Genomic DNA, 16376 nt, shown 5'->3' on the forward strand with positions numbered 1-16376 from the left:
TCTTTAAAAAAGAAACTAATTTTTTTTATTTTTGGTGAATAATAGATGAGTACAATAACAAACTGAAAGTGACTTCTTGAGAAACCCAGCTCTACTTTAAGAGTACAACTCCTGAAAATAATTCATTTACAAAAAATACTCAAATTAGGAATATAAATCCAGGGACTAATTCTTATAACCTGTAGGATTCTGGGCTAGTGACACTGGAAACCAACAGCTACTAAAAGAAAATGGAGAAATGCGTGGTTTTGTTTCAAAAATGCTTGCAGGTTTAAAAGATTAGTTTAATCTCTTACCATATTTTTATGACTGCTGTACATGTGGATGCCAGTTATTTGATACACTGTTCTAAGTCGGTTATTTTAAGCCTAGGCAATCACAGTAATTCTGTACACCTTACCAGTTGTATATTCTGTTTCGTCTCATTAGTGTAGACTTCTTCCAGTTTTGTATGAAGTAATGCTGTCTGTTGTGATTTTCTTGCTTTGTCAGTTTTAGGATTTATAATGCCTATTACTGAAGAATTAATTATGACAATCTTATTTAAAAGTTTGGTGTTTTCTTAATACAATGGAAATCTGTTCAAGGCATAAAAAATTGTTTATTCTGTTGTTCAGAATTAAGGAGAAGTATCCCCAAGCATTTGATGACATATGCCTTTACTCGGAGGTGTCCTACTTGCTAGCACATTGTACATTTCGACTTCCATCCCGAAGGTTCATTCAGGAGCTGTTTCAAGATGTTCAGTTCTTGCAGGTAAGTGGAGGGTGCACGTGAAATGAATGTACCAAAATGGCTGTCTGGGTGCAGGTTCCATATCCTGCATAATCAGATAGGTTCCTTTCGTCTTAAAGGAAACCATTTTGTGATTTCTCCTAAGTAAAGTCTCTAGCAATATTAATACTCCATCCTTTCCTTTTAGATGCATGAGGAAGCAGAGGCTATTTTGGCAGCCCCAGCGAAACAGCCTGTAATAGATGCATCAGCTGAGTCCTGACCTCTGCTCAGGCCGTGCTCTGCATATGGACTTTGAAATGCTCAGACAACCTCCTACTGACTGGATAAAAAGTTTGGAACATCATCTTCAAAACCTTCCAGAAGCTACTGGTACCTGAAGACTGAACTGAAAACATTTTCTTCCTCAACCAATTACTGGCACAGTCATTTGAGCCCTCTGGGGATTTATTAGACATTACCATAGTTTTAATAATAGTAATTACCAGTATATGCAAGAGCCAAGCACTGAACACCTCCACAAGTTTTCATTTCGTTTTCTACCATAAATTACGATGAAATAGGACAACTTGCAGAGACATTTTTAATTGACTTCCGATTCTGTTCCAGAGAAGCAGAATGATGCCTTGCTTTTTAAACCCTGGATACCAGGAATCAGAGAGATGGGGGTGCATTCCACTGGCAGCAATGGGGAGCCTTGCTGTATTTGTGGGCACCAGGGGATTAATGTTAGCCCTTCTCTGTTGATTTTTGTACTGTTTATAACACTACTTTGGGGATTTGTAACTTCAGACAGAAAGAAATGAATCTGAGGTTTCATTAAGTTATTTTAATATTGCTATAGTTGTAAGACATTTTATTAGCAGTCTCTTCGATTTCATTGCATTTACATACATGTATCTTTTCTGAACCAGTTAAGGATTTTCACTACAATTTGATTTTCAAAACAAGTAATTTGAAACTTAAAATGCCGTAATAGATTGTTTTCCCTGAATACTATGCATGTGTTTGCAGTTTCTACACTCATGCTCATATAGTACAAATGTGAGTCTTACTCAGCTACAATCCTTTAAAAAGCATGGTTTGTATCAGATAAGCAAATATTGTATAAACTGAACTTGAAGACATTTAATCATTGCAGGTTTTGTGAGGAGACTTAAGTATGAGTGTTTTCCAAGTTCCACAGCTTTTTATAAAAACAAAGGTTTATTTGAATTTTCAATGAATTAGTGAACAAGCATCAGATAGTGCTAATAATTGTAGTGAAAAGCCTTAAGTAACAAAATTTGGAGCAGCCGTACTTATAATTTTGTACCAGTATTTAAGACTTGTTGCAAAAGTTAAATGATACAGTGACTGGTAATGATTGAAGTAGTTGCATCTATCCTGTTACTAGTGCCATTTCTAAACTAGTAAGTGCAAGCTAAAAAAAAAAGTAGGAATCCCTGTCACTTTTATCATGGATCTAAAGATTCAGAAGCCTTTATATAAAGGTAGTATAAATATATGCAAATGTGTATATACAGTAGCATGGCCACCTTTGTTAGAATGCCTGTAATAGAAGGGATTACCCTTTGATTTTGATATAGGTGAATAATTCAGCTGGACTGTACTAAGTAGAACGTATTTTTATCCATTCACTCCTACCATTTTTTATAATTGTCAGATTAATACTTAAGTGAAATTTATCCTGATGCTCATATCTCTGTTCTTACTAGCTATGCTACTGGAGATTTCAATAAGTAGTCCTGTGAAGAGTAACACACAATTCCTAGTGAAACATAGAATTTATTTGTTCTTATTGGAAATTCCATCATGCCACATAAGCACTGCTTTGCAGCTATCACTTCACTGAATTTTTATGTGCACTGCATACCATCAGGTTCTGGTAAAGCAGACTGTAAGCTGCTGCTCATAGTCAAATTTAGTTCCTAAGATTATCTTTTCATGAGTTCCCACTGAAAGGAGCAAAAAGAAACTGAACTCTTCTATGGTCATTGACACAGATACTACATCTGTGTGGCAAGACATGTTTGAAGTGTTTAGAAAACACACAACACCAGTAACTATTAGACTTCTGGTCATAAGAAATAAATGCTTCTGTAAAACCAAAATGTCAAATCACAGTAGACCAAATAGTGGTATAAACTCCAAAGGAAAATAATGTAGTTTTCCCACAAATGGGGATAGCGTATGTTATACAGTAGTTTCAAACACTACCTCAGTTAGGCAAGAGTAGAAGAGATTTGTTTGAATAACTAAATGGGGTTACATCAAACAACTCCATGTTATTTTTCTGCAGTTAAGGCAAAATAAACAAGTTTTATCACCTGTATTTAAAAAAAACACCTCTGTTCATTTGTTAAGTTTTAACCCATAGCACTTAATGTAGAAAGCATCATAAGAAGGCCTCTGATTATATAAAGGTAAGCAGATACGCTTTTGAAAGAATCTCCATCCTGAAATGCTCATGTGTTCTGAATAATGTGCTTGTGTGGGGATCCATGACAACAGAAACTTGACATAAAAAATTACGGCTGCAAATTCAGTTATAAAGTGTGATTTTTCTTCTGAAAGTGTATGAGTGTCAGTAGATTTCAACAAGTATGCATCAAGGATGTAAAGTCTGTATTGTACATAACATACATTTCTAGAAAATTAATTTACACACTGACATTAAGCTCACATTGATGTTTCACCTTAATTGGCAGATGAAGGGGATACTGTTATTGAAGGAAATTTATATTGGCTTAGTTATAAACTGTGAATTTCTAATTTTATAGTTCTCTTTTTTTTTAAATGTCCCTTTCAAAGTCCTTATTTTGGGAGTTTATTTGTATAATGATAAAACTTCGAAAGATAGCTGTAGTAAATAATGATTGTCCTTACATTAGCCCTAATAAAAAATCTCTTCCACTTCTCCTAGGGAAGCTGACAGACCACCCACTTTTTATATTCCCAGTCTGAGTGATTGGTGATACTGCTCAGTAAATGGTAACGTGTGTAGGGTTCCCTTACACTTACACAAATGCAGGTCGCTTGCTGTGGCAGACAAAACTCCTCAAGGACTCAACTTGCTCACGCACAGCTCAGAGGCAGGAGTTGCTCCAGGAGGGAGAGGCTGCTTGTGGAGCCAGTCACAATTAGCATCAGCTGCCTGATTCTCTTGGTCTGCTCTTTACAGGCAGGGGAAAGGGGAGCCCTTTCCAAAAAAGCAGAGGGCTGACTGACAGGCATCCAGGCACCTCCGTGAGGGCGTGGTCCTCTCCACGGAGGGAAGGAGGACGAGGCTGGGGGCTGAGTGTCTCCTTTTGGAGAAGAACCTTTCACCTCTCTGAAAATCAGAAATGCAGAATGCTCCCAGCTGTTGCGGACACCACTTGGAGCTGGAGATAATTAAGCTTTGAAGTTCCCAACTTTTATGTGGGGCCCCTGGCATGTTCTGCTTGAAACAGTTGCTTTTCCTCCTCTGACAGCTCTTGCTGGACTGACGTGTGACAAACATACCCTAAATGCACTCTCTTTGCAGGGTGGTGGTGGTTTTTTCCCCCAAGTGGAGTCCTAAACGGCTCACTAGTTTTGGGTGCAATGGCTCAGCACACTGAGGTAAGCTGCCCTTATAAACATTCATGAGGCACCTGTGAGAATCCTGTTTGTCTTTCTGATTTCACTTTCAAACATACACAGTGGACTGGAAAGAAAATTGTGGTTTGCAGTGAGACTGAAAACAAAACCAAAGCGCCTCTCCTGGGTGCCTGAAGAGTAAGGTAGCTGTTCAAGAAACAGACTGCAACCAAAACCTAGAGAGGTATGGAAGAGTTGCTGCTTTGTTGTCTGTGCCTTGGACTTGTTTGTCAGTTTGGGCAGCAGGAAGCTTGCTAAGCTTGTAAGCGAAGGTGAGCTCAGGGGCAGCAATAACAGTGAAAGAATTCTCACCAGGCTCTGGGGTCCTGCCCACCTCCCTGCAATCCTGCTGCTCTGAGCAGAACTGGGGCCACTTGAAAACAAGCCCAGCAACATTTTTTTTTCCTAAATCATACTTCTATTACTGTGTGCTTATGAAAGGTATATGATGCAAAAGCAGAATCTTAAAACTGTCAAAGAGTTTTTGAGGACATGCTGGAAACCATGCTGTTAATTTTTCTGGAGGTCTCCAGTCTCCTTGGTTTTTATTTAAGTCAATGCTGGTTGGTTCCCTGGATAGTTTTGTTTTCAACAGATTTATAGTCATTAAAGAATGTGGATTTTCTTCATGTTATTTTTGTAGAGTAAATGGACAGCAATGCCACAACATGCAGAAATTGCACATTTTGCCTGAGTTGCTTTTAAAAATACACTATTTTATTTGCAAAACTTAATTTATGCCAAAAATGAAATGTCATTTTGCCACTGAATAGGGTGTTTCAGCACAAGATGCTATGTCTAAAGGGGAAAAAGGCTTTACACTTTGTAAATCTAATTGGAAAATTGTTGTAATGCTGGGCTGTCAGCATCCCTAAAACTGTGTTACAAGAGATTATCTAAATATTTCTGATCTGAGGGAAGAGATCAAGAAAAATCTCAACACTTATTCTCCCTGTCCTGTGTGGTCTTTTTTTTGTTTAGTAATACGCTGCTACATATTTGGAGGTTCTAGTGTTTGTAGGTCACTGAACAGACATTGAAATCTGATTTATATTGTATACCTGTAACATAGAAATAAAAAGTATTTATATATTTTACGTAAGAATATTGCATTGAGCAGTGTATAATTTAAACAGAGGCTTGTCCCAAAATGGTATTGCCCACCTTGATTTTTTTTTGTGTGTGTTTTTTCTTTTTTTTTTGTATACTGTGTACAGTTCATGTCAATGAGCGTTAAAGGCCTCCTAAAGCGTAGTCTTATCAAAGGGATGCATTGTTAATAAAATGTACTTAAACTTCTTATAGTTGTTCTGGTCTCCTGTGTACCTTTTGGCATTAGAAAGGGATTCAAAATTAATTTATATTTGTAAGTTACTAATTAACTAAAACAATCAGAAGCTTCCCAAATAAAATTGTTTTGCAAAAATCTATTTTACATTAATGCTTTATAAGATACAGAGACTCTTTAATAGTTCACACACCATTTTTCTTTTAAAAATCTAACATATGGAGAGTGATTTTCTGTTATGTGATGATTTAAGTATTAGCATTTCAACAACAGGTGTGCAAGTTGCATTATGAACCAAAAAAGAAAAAAGAGAGTATTAGAGTTCTTAACTCATTCAACCATTACTGCAAGACAGATGTGTGTATAATTTTTATATATTAAAACATCTCCACATATGCCAAAATACTTCTCTCATGTTCAGTTCTGGTGCCCAGACTGTGCCCTTTGGCACAGAGGCATTATCCTTCCTGGAATCCTCTACTTATGTGCTTTTTATGCACAGGAGGTTTTACAAAACACACCCACCAGAGCCAGGAAATAGAAGGGTTTATAGGGAACGAGGAGCCGGCTTCTTCCCTCACTCAGCAGTCTGGAATGTGGTCAAGTGTGTCACTGCATCCAGATCATGGAACTTCATCAGAGCGGGATATCCCCGGGAACAACCAGGAGACTGAGAGGTGGGAACTCAGCCAGGCCCAGGTTTCTCACCCCACCATCAGAAAGGCACAACTGGCTGAACCCAGAAACCCCTTCCTTCAGTTCCTGGGTGGAATTGCTGCAGCCAGGCCTCAGTGACAGCAACTTTTTCAAAGCAGGGACTTGTGCCTGATTGCAGCTGTCCCCCTGGCATGAGGAACTGGAGCAATGTCAGAATTTAAAATCCTTTGTGCAACACTCTGATTTCTTTGACTGACATCTGTATCTGAATCCCCTAGTACATAGCTCTTGATTTAGAATACCTTTTCAACATTTTAGAATAAATACACCTTTTTCTGAAATGCAGAGCTCAGAAGTTTTGTATTGGTTGTGACAAAACAGCTCCCTTACATTTATTGGCCTTTTTTCCAGCAGTAAAGCTTTTAAGCTACCCAGCTACATAGCACTCTGGAGAAGCAAATGCTCCAAGCTATAAAGATACTGTGGTATCAAGCTTTCACATGCATTGTTACTCAAAGCAGAGGTTAAGATAAAGGGAGGAAGTTTCCCTGGGCTGTATCCAATAAACAGCATCAGCCTTCTCCCTTACCCTCCCTGTTCTCTTGCCCTTCAGCAGAAGGTGCCCATCTGTTTCCTTACTTGGCTGTCTGGAGGCTGAAATGAAGGACCATGCTGCAAACTCCTCTACCTCTCAACTCTGTGAGCCACCTGTACCTGTGCACAGCACATAGATGGATATGGCATGGTGTGGACTGACCACCTCCAACCACATCTGTCCATCTCTGTCTGTATCTTTGTACCTCCCCTTTTTCTGGCTAGACTTCTCCCTCTGTTTGCAGTCAGTGCTTGTCTCAGCCCACAGGTTGTGCAAGGTCTTACTGGTTTTCCTGTTGCAACACAGCTTGTGACATTACAACACTATCTGTAAGCAACAGTATAAAAACTAGATGTGGTTCAGTGTCAGATCTCACTTTGTCTACAGCTGCTTGGTTTCTAGGGAGTGTAAGTAGCTAGTGAAACACAAGGAAGACAAGTAATTGCATTTTAGCAAACTAGTTGTACATCAAATTGTCAGACACCCTTCATTTGTTTCACCTTTGAGGATCACTGTGCTCTTTAAGTTGAAACCATCTCTTTGTGACATACTCTAAACAGCATAAGGAGGCAAAAACAAAGGGTCCCTTGTGCACTGAGGTAAATTTGATGAGACCTTCAGCTACAATTCCAATTGTATTACTTCATTACAAACGTACCATTTCCTGAAATCAAAATGAAAGGCCAGATCACTGCTGCCTACTGTAGGGATTCTGAGTGGTACAATAAATACTTTTTTTGGTTTTGTTTTTAAAGCACTCAAAGCATTCAAAACTAGTGTTGGAAGATCTAGATGTATGCAGCCTGAATATGATGTTCTTCACAAATGTGATTCATACACCTGTGATCATGACCAGCCTGTCTTGTTGGTTGGCTGGTTTGTTGGTTGGCAGTTTGGAGCTTGCTGTGGAAATACGGGGGTCAGTGGCAAAAGTTCGGTTCATGTGCACAAGCAGAGAGACCATGTCATGTGGTACCACCTCTGTCCTTGTGGAAAATTAACTCCTTTCCACCTAACACCCTACATCTCTTCAATGCATAGTTAAGATGATTTTAAAGGGTCTTTAGGCAGAGAAGATATAAGTGTCATGAGCCCCAGTTACAAGAAATGGAAGCAGGGTCTTCCCTATAAAAACCTGTTTTCTGTGCTGTCTTACACATCAAGAGTAGTTGGGACACATGTGAAGTAAAAGCAGGATGATCACTGGATTTGGGAGCTCTGGGCAGCACTCCTGGGGAAGTCAAAATTCCTTCAAATCTTCTAGGAATGAGCCACACTGTATACAGGTAATGTTTCTATGATGATTCCTTACATCATTTGAGAGAAAATACAAGCCAGCCCCCAAAATGACTGGGCTGGGCAATGTTCCATGCCCAGCAGCACAGTACCCATTGGCTGGGGTGGCCAGAGTACACAGAACACCACAGGAGAAAAACACTCCTTGAGCAGCACAACCTTCCCCCTTGTTTCATTTGCTCCTCTACTTTATGAATGGTTTTAACCTGTGCAAAATACAGCAGTTCTCTGCATCAGCCTGTGACAGATTGCTGTGATGTAACTTTCTGCATAATACAGGCCACAAAACAGCCTATAAACATCATCTAATGCCCATAAGTTGTAGTAGAGCCATAACAGATATAGTTCCTGTGTAAATCAGTACTCTAAATTAGTCCAGGAACAACAGCTTTGCCATATTAATGGCAGTCAGGCAGCTGGGCTTGTGAGAACCCTAATCAAAAGAAGTTGTGGTTTTAGAAATTCTCATTTATAGTGTGTAGCCAAACACTGGATGGACCCACTGGAGGACAGATCATCAAAGCCTCTCACCCAGGCAGTGCACATTTGTTTGTGAGATGTATCTCAGACTGTTCTTTCTCTCAGCTATTTCTCTGGTGGTTGAGGCTGTATCCTCATGAAAAATATCTAAGTAGCATTGTGGCTGGTACAGCATCACTGCATGATTTGTCTTGCCTGCTTCCAGTGTCTCCGGTATATGGTAGGGATCAGATTCAGCCTCAAGTGGAGAAGAATAAGCAAAATTCTCAAAACAAGTATGATTTTGAGGTGTAGGTGTGGGTGGAAAGTCTCTCACTATATTTTCATTATGGTAAATCCAGGAAGAATTGTGACAATTAATCTTATCTTCAGTTGGTGTTGATGATAATGGGCTCCAGGTAACAGGATGCAATTTCTGAGCTTCAGCATCACAATCCATGGCTAGCACATCAGGAAGGCAGTCATTTATCTTCAGCACTTTCTCGGAATCTATCTGCAAGACAAGTATTAAGCAAAAAAATTATTCAATGAAAGAAGCCCAGAGTAGAGAAGGGAGAGTGATTACTTTAAGGAATTCTAATATTCCTCAGGTTTTTTTTGGTTTTAACTTTTCAAATAAATGAATTTGAAGGAAAACCTATGTAGAGGAAGCTCTACTTTATGTGAAATTTATCAGACTATTTATTTAGAGATTTCTGTTTTAAGTAAACTCACAATTATTATATTTGAGGAAGAAACCACGTCTCCCTACTATAAAGACTTTGCCAGGTTTTTTATGTGTTCTGGTTTTAGTTTGAGGCAGAAGAAACTGGAAGACAGCAGCAGCAGCAGCGGCTGTTAGGGGTACTTCACCCCTCGAACACCAGCCCCACGAGTGCCGGGGCAAAGGCTTTGGAGCCCCCTGCAGGCAGCACAGAAACAGCAGCTCCCAGTTCAAGGGGGCTACAGAAGAAGCTGAGACTTTTGCCAATCCTGTTCTTCCTGCCAGGCCTGGCAGTACCTGGCAGCACCCCCTGCATCCTCCCAGAGCTAGCAAGTGCATGGCTCTGCTGTGTTCTCCCGAGGGAACTGGGGCAGACACAGCTCACAGGCTGCAGGGAAGTTCAGTATCCTCTGGGCTGTTGAGTTCAGACAGTGCAGGGGTTTGAACAGCAACAGTGGAGCAATCACCTGCTGATCAAAAGGTTTCCTTTATTCTCCTGTTGTGCATTTTTTTTTTGCAGTAACCGACTGCCATATAAGCTGGATATTGCAGTCATATGAATGTCAAAGGGAGAGTTTTCTACTAAATTGGCAATATTAAACTGTGTTAATTTGTATATAATGATTAAATGTAGTCAACACAAAAACTGTCAAGAAGTAAATTTTAAAACGAGTCAACACAATAATAGTTTTCCTTTTCAAAATCTACTAAGCAAAGAATGGACAAATTAAGAACTCCAGATTTTCAGTGATCTTACCTTAAACTCTTTGAATGACAGCACTTTGCTCTTGTTAGGACTAGGTATTACAGGACAGCAGCACTCCTTCACCCTGGAAACAGAGAGATAAAAACAAATGGCATTTTTGTTCTCTTATCAAAGCTCTACCAGCAGAAGCCACCCACAGAACTGTACAGGCACAGCAGCAGGTGACCAGTGTCTCAGAAACACCACAAGCCAAGTACTTAAAACATCCACACAGTCAGACACCCAAAGGCAGAAATTAATGAGGCCTTACAATGGGATGGGAGCAACAAGCTGCAGCAGTGGTTTCTGAATTAGGTTATATTCTCTGTCTACAACAGAAACATGAATTACAACTTACCGCTTCATCTTCCAGTGGCATATAGCTGCTACTAGGGTTGGAACTATCACTACCAGGAATACAAAGTACAGTATGTTTGCTGTGGAAGAAAAATACCTTTTGAAAAAAGGTTGTTTTTTTTTAACTTCTCACATGTTAAAGTCAATATAGCTTGAGTTTCTGGGGAAAAAACAACATCAAGTCTGTATGGCATTCCTGCCATTAACTCAGCAGTAAAACTCTGTTGTCCATGGTTGCAAGGGAGCTTGGCTGGAAGTTCTGGCTTGCCTCTGTAAGCCTTTAGACCTTGATTCCGTTTACCAGGGAATTATAACTAGATTGCTTTTTATTTGCCCTCATATCACCACCTTAGCTATAAGAGTAATTTACAGAAGGCAATGATAACTTCACTTTAATATTGTTTTAGGTTTTCTCTCAGACCCATAGACGAGACAGATTTTTACTGTGAGACATGAACAACATCTGTATTTGCATTTTGGACTGGCTATAGCAAGAAAAACACTACACAAGTGTTCAAGTCTCCTAGGATTTATGCTGATACAGGGATCTCAGTATTTCCTTCTAGCTAGAAGACAGCCTTGGGTTATGCTGTTCACAAACAGCTGAGACTGTAGGTGGGCTGAGGGGAGCACTGGATAGTGCATGCTCCCTTTCTGCCTTGTCCAATGCCCTTCTGTCCTGTGCCAGAGAGTTTGTGTATCACACACCACAGGTGGGAATGGACACATGTTGCATTCTCCTTGTATCTCTTTTGGGTTAACTAAGCCCTTGTTTTTATTCTGTGCTAGGCGGTACAAACATCTTGCTGGCTGATGGGAGCTAGAATTCATGTGTTAGAAGCAGAAGCATGCCTGTGAGGGCGCCATGACAGCCAGACACCGTAGTAGTTAGTCTAAAATATAGAGTCTCCTTGCATAAGCCTCTTTCCCATCCCTTCCCCTCCATCTCCAACCCCAAGAAGTTTTTTAAAATCAGGCACCTCTAGTTTGGATACTAAATTTCACAACCATACTGACTGGTATTTTCAGGGGATCAAGTTATGGGCAAGTGATTTCCTCTTCTGCTTTGTGATCAAATCTGCCCAGTTAGCAAGCTAGTGCCCATGCCAACAAGGGCATTGTGTCCATGCCAGCAACTCTTCTGTATTGACTTATAAGGAGTGAACTTGGCAATTGTTTTAAAGATTGATGAGAGTAAGAATCAACATTAGCAGTTCAAGACTCCATACAGGAAATACTTGTTTGCAGACAAGTCTGTAGGTTTTCCTATATTAGAAAACCACTTAAGTCCAAATACAACTCTTCAATGAGTTCTAACAAACAGACTCGCTAGGCATGCAAATGTGCACATATTGAGCTAATTCCCAGAAGGATATAAGACTTAAACAAGGATGTGAATTAGGCTTGTTCTAAAATTTAAAAAAAATCCTACCTACTCAGAAGTATCAAAATGCCATGTTGGTATGCTTGTATCATTTTTCAGTTAGATTCTTTATTAAGTGAATGTTGCATTGAATTAAATGTTTTCCTCTAAAAAAGGAAGACTATTATAATATTTTAAATCATCCCATCCTTCTGCTAGACGACATTATTCACAGCCAGTACTCACAGTTATATGGTGTGTCTATGTATCTAAAGTAAACAATGGGAGTCTCTCCTCCACCTGTAAATGCTTTAACCACTATTTTGTATTTTGTGTTTGGCATCAGGTGTTTCACAGTGTATCTCTTTTCTTCAGGGTTTTCAATTGTGTATTTACATAGCTCTGATTCATCTAAAACAAAACAGATAAGATAGAATCACGAGATCACAGAATGCTCTGGGTTAGAAGGGACCCTAAGAATCACCTAATTCCATCTCCCCTGCCATGGACAGGGATACCTTCCACTAGACCAGTTTACTCAGCCTTGAACATTCAGCCTGGCCTTGAACACTGCAAAACATGGGGCATACACAGCTTCTCTGGGCAACTTGTTCCAGAGCCTCACTACCCTCACAGTAAACATTTTCCTAATAGCTAATCTAAACCTACACTCTTTCAGTTTAAAACCATTACCACTTGTCCTATCAGTGCAGGCCCTGGCAAAAAATCTCTCTCCATCTTTTTATAAAAAGCCCCTTGTTAGGTACTGAAATGTTGCAATAAGTTGTCTCCAAAATATTATAAAACCAGTTAACTGAAATAACAAAACACTTGCAATCCGCCTTGTTTGTAATTTGGTCACTTTCTTCCGGGAAGGATGATGCATCCTGACTCACTGCCTCTGGGCTGAACTCACATCCCTTCTAACTGGACTGGCCACAGCATTGCCCTCCTCTGGCAAGCACCTAATGACTTGTTGTCAAAGACTGAACCTTGTTTATTTTAATTTCTTTTTCCTCGAGTATTGTACCAGAATGATTTGAGTTTTGCCATTCCTTTTGTTTTACCAGAATCCTGTAGCCCTTAAGCTTATGTCAATTTCTTTGAAGATAATCAAAAGCAAGGAATCTCTGCCTAAAAAATAGCTCTTCTGCCTCTCTATTGTGCAATTCCCAAACCCCAGGGAGAAAGGGGTTAGCTTATTTCTGCTGTTTTCAGTCACACCCCTTGTCTGCTAGCAGAAGCAATGAAGCAGAAAATCTTTGATTTAAACTTTTTGAAGTCTAACTGGGATTTATGGTACTTAAATGGTTAGTTCAGTTCTGACAAGAAGTTCTACATAAGCCTCCCTCAGTTCAAACTATGCTTTTCATCCTGGCACTAGTCTAATCAGCAGAAGAACACAGGACATGACCCAAGCAGAAGAAGAGGCAAGGAAAAAAAGTATATATATATATTCTTTTAACGTGTGTGGAAACATCTGAAAATTATAATGGAGCAAAGTCATCTGGAGCAGTTTTGCATGTAGAACAGAAGGATCTGATATATATTTCTGGCTTTGTGCCACTTCACAGCTCAGTCTGCTGAAGGAACTCCACTGTAGGGCACACACACAAATACTTTCACTAAAAAAGAATTTACATGCGTAATTTATACAGCGCTTCAATTTTGAAGCAAATAAATTGTATCCCATCTGTTTCTAAAATACCCCAAATCCTAGTAAGACTAACATGCTTCTTATGACTTTTATCCAAGTAGACCAGAAACAGATGTTTTTCAACATCCATCCAGAACTCACTTCACAAGAACTCTTCCTATAGTACCAAAGGAGCCTTTTCTGGATCTAAAAAGGAGTCATAGGCTCCATTACTCCAGTAATGTGGGCTGTAAATCACAATAAGGCCAGGAATCACTTCTGCGTACTAGCATCTCAAGCACAGAGAGGAACCAAAAGCAACAGGTACTGAAATCTAGAGACAGCTGAATGAACTAGCCAGACTGCCTAATGTGAACCTTCTAAGATGCTGCAATACCAACAAGTCTCCCACCTGTATCAATGACACAACTTGCTGTAGTAGAGAGCTCAGTTACCTGAAAGAATATGCTTTTTTGATCCTTTCAAATTGCAGTTCCCTTGTATAGGTGATACATAAACATGGTAGCCTCTTAAAAAACCGGGCTCTGACTCATTTGTGAGATAAGAATCCCAAGACAGTGTTACTGAATTGTAAGTCAGGTCAATTTTTCTCACAATAGGGTCAAGACGAGGAGCTAGAAGAAAGGAAATTCAAGTTAAACTTGCATTTATTTTTCAAGAGTGTTTTCTCTTATAATTTGAAAAATTCACACTCCCATGTGGTGTTTATATCTTTCTTGTATTTAAAAGCTGAACAAAGCCAAAATTCTCTACAAAAACTGTCAGCTTCACAGAGCCTTCATGCATCCACATAATACACAAATCAATAACCGATAATCACAGTTTTTTTTAGCTCTCCTAATAAACATGGGCTCTACCTGGTCACTGCACTAGCCAAATATCCTCCATGTGGGGCCTGTGTGTTGATATAGAATGTTTAAATGCCTCACTGAAGATACACAAAAAACACAAAAAATTCCAATTTTATCTAGCTGTAGGAGGCAATTATTCTATTTGTGACAGATCAATTTAGCAAATGAGCAAGGCCCAAATATGTTTCCAACTTACGCAGTTCCCTGAGATAACCAATCTTCTTTTCCAGTAAGGAGGCTCTATTAGCAACAGATCCATAGATGCAGAATTTGTATCTCACCCCTGGAACAAAAGCAGCTAGAAAACAGTTGAACAAAAATAGTTTATGGTTTGTTTTCCAGTGTCGCTTTTATTTAATTGCTTCCTATAGAGGTCAATAACCTATTAGACACCTTCTCTGAGCATTTTTATGTTATTAAAGAAACTGAAGGAGACAGAGGGCAAGCTAATTCTTGGTGTGCATTACGTGAATTAGGCACATTTTTTCTGTCTGAAAGAGAAAACTGGGAGAGTTTTATACATATATTTTTCTGCCTTGCAGTATTCAAGGTAACTGAACAATAAACTCCAAAGGCACTAAAATGAAAGACAATATCATTTATATTTCTGGCACAGGCAAAGGTTGTGTTTTGGAATATTTGATGCAGACACATATTCAGGTATCAGGATTCCTTGTTATTCTGACACCACACTGACATCTGTGCCCATTCACATTGAACAAGTGCAAACCACTGAAGAATTTGACAATACTCTTCCCATGTGTTACCACAGTCCCCTTCATTATGTGCAGGTTTCAGTACATTTGTATGAATTGAGGTGCTGTTCCTTTACTGCAAATTTATCTGTGTTCAATCAAATTTTGTTCCAACAAGTTTCATTCTGAAATGAGCTCTCAGCTTCAGAGACTCTAGGAAACTAAATTCTTGCAGCTGTGGAAGCGTATCACAGCAACTTTCACACAGACAGAAAGGACTCAGGTCTACTGGCCACAACTGGGATAAAAAACATGCAACTGATCCTAAGCAAGGACTGGTGCTGAGACACATCATTTGTAGCACACTTACACCACCAAACCTCTCACTACACCGTGGGTTTAACTTGCCTGAGTCTAAATTTCTGATCCATGTTACAGATAGGACAGAGCTCCCTCCTGCATATCTCTTGGTGAATTATTTTAACTCCTTCATTAACCTCACCATTCTCCTTCAAGATGCTGCTATCAGCCACTCATGAGAGGTTTTGTCTAAAATACTGTGTTGACTTGTCTAATATAGTATGCCACCTTACAAGGCTTAATGGTGCTGGTACATTTGCAGTGTCTAATTAATTTGGTAGGAAAAACATGATGTCACATGCCTTTGAAGAATTACACCTGCACAGCACAGAATTCGATATTCAAAGTATTAAAAAAAAATTTTTGTGTCCTAAATTCAATTAATGCCCACAGCTTGAAGAACTGCTGCACAGTCAGAAAGAATAGTTGTGTGGCTTTCACCTGAGCTGATCACAGCACTGGAAATGTTGGATCCAAATCTCTTCCACTGAAAATCACAAGGCTGCAGCCTGGGAAAGTTACACCAATCAATAATGTAACTGTCATATATACTTCTGGGCTCCCAGGAGATAAAAATGCCATTGTCTGTACCATTAACCTGCCCTTCCTTAAGCTCTTCAGTGCCTAGGAATGAACAAAACAGAATCTCATATTATTGTCCTGCATGATACTTCAGGCTCATAAATGAAGATCAATACAGTTCCTGTACTAAACACTTGAAAATCACAATAAAAGAGTTGCATTTGTTTGCTAACTGAAAGCTGACAGCTCAGAAACCATCCAGCAATTATTACTCCATCTTCACCAAAAAAATATCAGCTGCAGAAACCTAGAGGCAGGAAGTCCCAACAGGCTAAACACACTGGCACTGGCTGCACCATCAAGGCACCTACTCGTGCAGGTCTGAGGCCCTAGTTTTAGGCAAAGTGTATTTTGCTCTGTGGAGGAACTCTCTGCACTTAAGTTTAAT

General features: G+C 39.4%; 2 protein-coding genes across 3 annotated transcripts in view; one reads left to right on the plus strand and one right to left on the minus strand.

Annotated features, from left to right (window-relative positions):
• RICTOR (RPTOR independent companion of MTOR complex 2) overlaps positions 1–5659 on the plus strand; it is a 75424-nt gene extending 69765 nt beyond the window's left edge. For both annotated transcript variants that reach the window (XM_062513731.1, XM_062513732.1), the window contains exons 37-38: positions 618–756; positions 923–5659. In XM_062513731.1, the coding sequence (XP_062369715.1) occupies positions 618–756; positions 923–997 (214 nt within the window). In that variant the 3' untranslated portion in view covers positions 998–5659. The remainder of the gene's footprint in view (positions 1–617; positions 757–922) is intronic.
• A 1466-nt stretch (positions 5660–7125) lies between these two features.
• The window catches only part of OSMR (oncostatin M receptor), a 28948-nt gene continuing 19697 nt past the window's right edge, over positions 7126–16376 (minus strand). Inside the window, exons 12-18 of the mRNA XM_062513095.1 lie at positions 15848–16030; positions 14548–14649; positions 13935–14114; positions 12090–12254; positions 10482–10560; positions 10136–10208; positions 7126–9168 (exon numbers count right to left, since the gene is read on the minus strand). Of these exons, the coding sequence (XP_062369079.1) occupies positions 8713–9168; positions 10136–10208; positions 10482–10560; positions 12090–12254; positions 13935–14114; positions 14548–14649; positions 15848–16030 (1238 nt within the window). The 3' untranslated portion in view covers positions 7126–8712. The remainder of the gene's footprint in view (positions 9169–10135; positions 10209–10481; positions 10561–12089; positions 12255–13934; positions 14115–14547; positions 14650–15847; positions 16031–16376) is intronic.

The sequence above is a fragment of the Cinclus cinclus genome, chromosome Z (genome assembly GCF_963662255.1).
Source record: "Cinclus cinclus chromosome Z, bCinCin1.1, whole genome shotgun sequence".
Classification (NCBI taxonomy): Eukaryota; Metazoa; Chordata; class Aves; order Passeriformes; family Cinclidae; genus Cinclus; species Cinclus cinclus.